Source organism: Contarinia nasturtii, unplaced genomic scaffold (genome assembly GCF_009176525.2).
Source record: "Contarinia nasturtii isolate CC-2019 unplaced genomic scaffold, AAFC_CNas_1.1 Cnas_scaffold_4311, whole genome shotgun sequence".
Lineage (NCBI taxonomy): Eukaryota > Metazoa > Arthropoda > Insecta > Diptera > Cecidomyiidae > Contarinia > Contarinia nasturtii.
The window spans coordinates 3,335,173-3,343,312 of NW_022201606.1; the positions used below are offsets into that span (position 1 = coordinate 3,335,173).

At 32.5% G+C, this 8,140-nt stretch overlaps 2 protein-coding genes across 2 annotated transcripts; one reads left to right on the forward strand and one right to left on the reverse strand.

Annotated features, from left to right (window-relative positions):
- The first annotated feature begins 286 nt into the window (after positions 1-286).
- LOC116350814 (lysosomal acid phosphatase-like) lies at positions 287-2,312 on the forward strand. Its single transcript, XM_031782759.1, has 4 exons — positions 287-464; positions 539-1,083; positions 1,173-1,422; positions 1,504-2,312. Exons 1-4 carry the CDS (start codon positions 345-347, stop codon positions 1,726-1,728), a joined length of 1,140 nt encoding a protein of 379 aa, XP_031638619.1. The 5' UTR covers positions 287-344; the 3' UTR covers positions 1,729-2,312.
- Positions 2,313-5,688: 3,376 nt separating this feature from the next.
- On the reverse strand, positions 5,689-6,836 carry LOC116350717 (mite allergen Der p 3-like). Its single transcript, XM_031782622.1, has 2 exons — positions 6,272-6,836; positions 5,689-6,192 (listed from the first exon to the last, which is right to left on the reverse strand). The coding sequence occupies exons 1-2, from the start codon at positions 6,782-6,784 to the stop codon at positions 5,860-5,862; spliced, it is 846 nt and encodes a 281-aa protein (XP_031638482.1). The 5' UTR covers positions 6,785-6,836; the 3' UTR covers positions 5,689-5,859.
- Between the last annotated feature and the right edge of the window lie 1,304 nt (positions 6,837-8,140).

The window sequence follows — 8,140 nt, forward strand, 5'->3', positions numbered from 1 at the left end:
AACACTCAAACGAATCATGCTAATTGTTACAAATACAATAGGAAATCTAATTAAACCCCATTCGTCTATATTGCTTCAAGTTTACTTTTGGATCAAATCACCAAAAACTAATAGATAGAATAGACGAGAAAAATATTATTTTACAGCTATGTCATTTCAAAGGCATCGGTCGCTATATCAATGTATGTAAACATAGATAACATTTCATTAGAAACGCACGATATTTTTTAATATTAAATTTCATTTTAAAATGAGTGTAAAATTCAGTGTTTCTACAACAATTGATTCGAATAGACATATTTTTTCAGAACCGCTTAAGGAATCCGTTGAATTAAAAAAAAACAATGACTCGAAAATTATATTTAATGTTCGTTTTATTATTTGTTCACTGCGGCTTTCACAATTGTTATCTAGCTGATCAAAGCGAAGAGCAAGAAAATGATCAATTGATATTTGCACACGTTGTAAGCAAACAATAGAAACAATTAAAGTCCATCGTCAGCGGATTTTATATAAATTCTAATTTTCAAACTTCAAGATCTATCGACATGGTGATCGATCACCGAATAAATCATACCCAAACGATCCGTATAGCAGCGAACATTTGTGGCCCGATGGTTGGGGGCAGCTGACAAAGAGAGGAATGCAACGGCAGTACCAGCTGGGCAAATACTTGCGAAAAAGATACTACAAGCTGTTGGTTGACGGCAAATATACATCAGATAAGGTATACATTCGATCATCCGACTATGATAGATGCATATTGAGTGCAAATGCAAATTTACTTGGATTCTTTCCAACTGGAAACGATGAAGTGTGGGCAGATAAAATTAAATGTCGTCCAATACCAGTTCACACAGTTCCAAGAGAACTGGATCATATCGTGGCATTAGAAAGGCATTGCGCTCGATACGATAAAGCATACAAAGAAACTTTCGAATCACCAGAGTTTTTAGCGGCTCGAAATAAAGCTGAAAGATACATAAAACTCATAATGGACAATTCTGGAATTGAAAATATCACAACGATGGATATAATTTCTGTATGGGACACGTTACGCGTGCAATATCTTGAAAATTTGACGTAAGTGCGTTTTTTGATTAGTCCTTATTTTAATAATATGAGTGAGGTATGATTTTTTCTTAGAAAATCAATATTTTGACTCATTACAGATTACCATCATGGACTGAAGATATGATGAATCCGGGCAGTGATATGGACATATACATTCGATGTTTTTATAAAATGTTTACATACACAACCGAAATGAAAAAGTTAAAAGCCGGTTTTCTATTAAAAGAGATATTATACCGATGCACAGAGAAAACTCAATCAAAACTAAGCCCAGATCGTTCACTTTGGATTTATTCTGGTCATGACATTACAATTGCGAACTTATTGAATAGTCTTGGCCTTTATGATGTATTGCTTTTTATTTCACATTTTTTTTAAACGAATTTTTCACGTGTTATCAATCTTTGAAATCTATCTGTTGTTTTCCAGGGTTATATACCACCCTTCGCCTCGTGTTTGTTTTTCGAGCTATACCAAAGTGGTAAGGATAATTTTAATGTTCAACTGTTTTACAAAAATACAACGGTTGAAGATCTTCCACCGTTAAATCCGTTAAACATACCTGGCTGCGGAACAAAGTGTCCATTGGATCAATTTAAACGGTTATTTAAAGATGTTTTACCAATTCAAAACTTTGAAACAGAATGTAACTAAAAAGGAATCAGACTTTATATGGAACATGGGTATTTTTTGAATATTATGAAATCGAATACAAAAAACCATGTCAATTTTTCATATAGCGAGTGAGCCAGCAGTTTTTGACTGAGAGTTTGTCTAACCCTACATTTGTCATAACTGAGCAGGGTGCGTTTAACTCTCAAACGGCACATTTGCATCGCATGCATGATCGTAAATAAGAATTAAATAAATTGAAATGGAAATATTAGAAACGATGATAATACAAAAAAAGTATTAATCATTCAAAATAATTGGAATAATAAAAATAAAATAAAATAATATTTTTATATTTATATCATTTGATTTTTCGGGTGAATCCTTTTATCGTGAATTAAACGTACGTTGTTTTGTTATGATAGCCGCAGGGTTTGACAAATTTGCAAGCAATGACAGCTGGCTCACTTTTTAGCATTGTTCTTTCAAACCTTTCAATCATTTCAGATTCGGTCAATGTAATTTTATGTTCAATTACAATAGTGCTAATTAGCATTAATGATCATATATTTGCTTATCTTAGTTGTTTAAAAAAACAATCAAAAATATACATTGAAAAATGATAAATCAGTCTATGTATTTAGGATGGATATCCATCCGAAATATTTTAGAATATCTGGATATTCAACGCAACTGCACAGCGCCAGAGCTGTGTGAGTCGCAAATAAAATCTACGGTATGTCGCGACATATATGTGTATCAAGTGCCGCACGTACACAGTCACACTGTGTCTGTATTTTTCGTGTAGCGACATACTGTAGATTATATGTGCGACGCACACAGCTGTGGCTCTGTGCAGTTGCGTTAAATATCCAGATATTCTAAAATATCTCGAATGGATATCCATCCGAAATACATAGACTGTGATAAATAAACAATTGGAATATGCTATACATTTCATTTTTTTCAACCAGTTTACCTGTCATCGACTCATTGTATGATTTAAAAGATTAAAATAAACACTAGACTGGAAGTATATAAAATATGTGGAAGAAGTCAAAATGTTTTTGTATGAATGTAAAAAAGATAAGACATTTATTAAAGTCTAATATTGACGTAATGTAGAGGTAATGGGGGTAATTCGATACAAAATAAAAATTTAAAAATCTAAAACACAAAAATTCAAACGGTTGTTATATTTGAATTCGCCATAAGGATACACACATTTGACAGTATCAGTCGCATTTTTACCGGTCCGGCGTTTTCACCTCACAGAATCTCAACTTTTTTGTGTTTATTTTGATCAGTCAGATGCAAACCCAAGGAACAATTTGTGTGTTAAAATCATCATTTCAGGAAGTCAAATCATGCTTTAGCTTCTATTTCACCCACTACTATGCCCACTAAAGAGTGATATCCGTGTGTAATTTAGACTCTTGAGTAGAGTTCGGTTTAGGTATAATCTGGGGTAAATTTCGGGTGTCATTTAAAATCAATTTATGTCTGACCAGTGAACATATCGAAATGTGAATAAAAGTTTTCAATTTCACCTATATGGATCGATGTAACTTAAGTGCCGAAAAAATAGGATTGTGAAAATAAAGGGTGCTCTTATTAGCCCTACGGGGCAGGGAAGCTACCCACTATGTCAAAAATTCATCAGATCAAAAAATAATGTACTAAAAAGTTGTTCAGAATGATGAGAAATTTTTTTTGGACCTCTGCCCTCCATCACAAAAAAAATACAATTCTGAAAGTTTGAAGAAATTTCAAAGAAAATCATAACAAATAACATAATAAATCATTTGAAAAAAATAACACGCGTAAAGTTTCACGTCATACAGGTATAACTCTCATTCAAAATCGACAGTTTTTTGGTGATTTTTCAGATTTTTGTTTGAAAAGTCTATCAAAAATTATTTTTATCGCAAAACTAACATCATATTCATGTAAACCCCCCTTCGCGCATTACTGGTTTAGGCGTATTTCAAAACCTTCGATACCATAACTTTTTCCATTATCTGGAGATTGAAGCTTGAATCTTTTGTTAAAACAAGATCATGTAGAAGTTTATTGATATGCACAAGATCTTGAAATGACTTTTTTCCCAAAACCTTTTCTGGTTTTTCCAGTCCATGTGTAATATGAAAGTAATTCTTCACTCGTAATAGCATAAATAAATTTCTTCAAAATCTTGTCGGTACTGCTACTTTGAAAAATATTCTCGGGATCTGGAATTGTACTAAACGCATCTACCTGTGATTCATTAATTAGATTCAATAATAATGTTTATTTACGTATACGGTTTCTTATTTTGCTGGCTTTTCTGGAGTTATTTTTAATTTTGTCCATCGTTAGGAAAATTATTTATAACAAGCATCACATGTACAGCAGAAGTCAATAAGTATTCATCACAGAAACAAACACATATCCAAACAAATTGTAAATAAAAAACGCTATGAACGCTCGTGGACAGCTCTGATCTCAACTGACATGTCCATCTCGGTGTAACAATGTTTAATACTGCTATTAAAGTCAACCATCACGATTTATCCTTCATTTTACACGTTTCTGTGTTTTTGATTTATGCGTTTAAGGGATTGTCAGTCTTTAAATTTCTTGTGTTTCTTTCCAATGTTTCATATTAAGCCCTACGGCCAAAGACTGGCAGCGTATTATACCTCTGTTTCTGTTTTAATGCATGCAATTTGGAATGTTTTTATTTAAACAATTCTTTATAACAACCATTGTTTTCAACTTATATTGCGTAGAAAAATAAAATTTGGACATATATTTGGCCACGGTAAAAAATATCACTTGAATTTTTAGCTCCGAGTTAGCAGGTTCGTAATAAAAATATGCATTCGTATACATTATACTCTTTTTCGTCATTCCATCACCTTAACAATTATATTTTAAATGAAAATTTTCTGTTTCTTTTTTCATATTAAAAAATATATATAATATGAGAACTAAATTTAGCATGACCATTTCGTTACAGAAAAAATTGCAAATTTATCACTAAATGTGATTTTAAAATCTTTTTCAAATTTTAAAGATATTTAAAAAAAGTGTTTTAATTAATGAAAACTTATTGTCAGTGATTCGTGAAATCATTTTATTTTTATTTGTTCAGAAAAATTGTCAAAAATGTACCATATATTTTGTGATTTAGTGCTAGTATTGCTGTGCATATCAATCGCACAATGTGTCCCGCCTACCAAAAAATGGTCACCATGGTCACCTTCATGTAGAAGGTATTGGGCAAGAAATATTATCTTTTAGAGGTATTCCGTACGCGGAAGCGCCCATAACCGGTAATGATCCGTATAGTGGTACAAAACTCGATCGAAGATTTAAGGTAATTGAATCGTGAATTAAAACTATGAATGTTTGTTATAATTTCGAAAATTATTCGTTTAAAGTCTCCTCAACGACTTGCCCGAAAATGGAAAAATGTATTAAAAGTGCAGGATTTTGGTGACGCTTGTGTTACTTCAAACAATTCCATGCCAATTCCAGGGAATTACAGTGAAAATTGCCTCTTTCTTAATATTTAGGTTCCAGATAAAAGTATTTTTTAAAAAACAAAGACTTGATAAAACAAAGTCCGAAACCTACTGATTTGTACTCAAAATTTTAAGTTGATTGCATGCTAAAGCTGACAAAAAAGTTAATATTTTTTTACATAATTCTTTCATGCAGATTTTGTAAAAAATGCGGAATTTCATGCAGAAATTTTAATCGAATAATCTTTGAGCAAAAGCAAAATATATTCCAGAAAATCAAACATGCAGCTCGCTTTATTAATTGATGTGTTTTCTATCCGCGAATAATAGTGCAGATTTCGCGAATTGAGTGGCTGAAGTAATAAACGTAAAATTATTTGTTTAGTGGATGTCTAGCTGCATGGTTCAATATAGTTTTCTGACATAAAGCAAAAAAAAAAGTTACTTGTTGGAGTGGCTCTTGGTCTAATAATACAAAGAAACAAACAGTGAATAAAATCAAATAGTTGTGTTTAATAAATACTTTATATGAAATAGAGCGAGCAATTAATTATATTAAATTATATGGAATGTAATTTTTGTGTATGAAAAATACTATTGACAACTTTTTTTCGCACAGTTTGTGGCAAATAATATCGTATAACCTAATTGTTATTCTTATTCCTTATATTAAAATGTCGTTTGGATCCATTAAATTGTTCCATATCCAACTTTTGTATGGAAAAATGCGAGTGTATACATCAGGATAGCCGATTTCATACCCCGTAGAGTGTTGCCAAGATGCAATACCAACAAGTTGTCCATCATTTGTAACCAGTGGGCTTCCGATGTCACCAACATTTATTCTCTGTCCTTCTTTCACATTGGCACACAGATGATTTTCATTCAATAACAAACCATTCACACGTCCCAAATGGCGACGGCACATTCGACGTTGTAGATGCGATGTTTTTAGAAACCGAAGAATTTCTGATGGTTCAATTTTCGAACCCTCTACCTGCAAATGAAAATTCATCCAAATTGCAATTTATTATTGTTCTATTTATGAATGGAATGTATTGACGCTTTGAACTTACATTACAACTTCCCCATCCTGATAGAGTAACTTCCGTCAAGCCAATGCCGTTTTCAATAGTATAATTGGTTTTAAAGCTGGGAAGAGCGATTGGAAAAACTTTGCCATCGGAAATCTTCATCGGTTGATTGGTTTTCAGCATTGCGATATCGTTTCTTCTTTTCTCCCAGTTGAAATGAGGATGACTGACAATTTTTTCAACAGCATATTCAAGGCCACCTCGTGTCATATTTACGGTACCCACAACAACGAAAATGTTATCGGGCAATGAGTGCAGATCTTGTGTACATTGTGCAGATGTGATAATCCAGTACTCGGACAAAATTGCACCACCACAAAAATGTTTCGAATCTTCAACGCGTCTTAACGAGACTTGATGTGGAAAATCGCCCACTTGGGCCTTATTCCCGTTTATAATTCTATCCTGTTTGTCGGAGTACGGTACATAACTTGCTACAGTCAACCCAATTATTTGAATTAATAACACAATTTTTATAAACGTTTGACGAGACATTTTAACACTTTTAATAATTGAACAGTGTGAAATACTTTTTGGAATACAAAACTAGCAGTTCATTCCTTTTATTTATAATAATTTTTTTTTTTTTTATCTATGTTGAAAATTACCTGATAAAATTAAGCAGCTTCATGTTTTTGATTATTCGAATTCGAATCGTGGTATTCGATTCTAAGAAAAATATGTGAAACTAATGTCAAGTAAACAGTAATCAAAACACTCAACATTTATATCATATACCTCCGGTTCATAATAGAAAAATTTGAAGTTCTAAATGCGCAAAGCGATTTTATTTGAAGATAACATTATATGCGGCTTGAAATTCCACTTCTTTGAAACTGTTGTAAATAAATAATTCATACATGATTGTAACTCGCGAGTGTCCAATTAACGAAACTCGTGTGTGGCAAATGCGTGTTTACAAAAATAGTTGAGGTACTTGAATTAAAGATAACAGCCAACCCAATGGAATCATACTGACTATTATTTTTGATATGATTTATTGGTTTCGATGACCAAATTCATTGATAGCAAAAATTGTATTGTTATTATTATTGTATGTTGTTAAGTAGCAATCGCTTTTTATATTTTATAAAGCTATTGTTTTACAAGTGTTAACTTAGATTAGATTGTACGAATAGCATTTTTACTCCTGCTAAGATCATGGGGGGACGAGTGGCGCTGAAAATGGAACAAACAAACTCATTAACAATGAAACTTGCTGATAGAAATAATTGAAAAATTTTGTCACTTTGAATTTGCTTCGAACAAAAGGTGATTTTCAAAAAACGATCAAATTTATTATTTTTTCTTAATTTATAATAATAATAATAATATTTATTCTCTGCCAAAAACCCGAACATTAACCCGAACTGGCACAAATTCATCAAAAATCGATTTTTGTCAAAAACGAACTTTTTGTACGGTGACTACCTCTGAACGTGAATGGAAACGTAAACAAACTACATTTATATAGCCCACGGAATTTGTGCTCACCAAATGTACTTATCATTTTTACAGTCCTTACTTTCACCCTGAGCTGGCCAAAGCACGACGAAAATGACAGCTGGGCAACGCAGCAACTCCATTATGGTTGCCACAGTTTATGTTGGGTGGCACAAATACGTACCATTTTTGATTTATGCGATCGAAATTTGTGCAATTTTTTAGTTTCGCTGGCAACCGCACCATGGCGCTACTATCAACGTTGCTTGTCATCGTCGCGCTTTGGAGCTGGCACAAATTCGTCAAAAATCGATTTTTTACAAAAATGAACTTTTTGTATAGTGACCAACTTTACATGTGCATTAAATTGTGGGTACATCACATTTATTTATTCCTCAGAATTTGTGC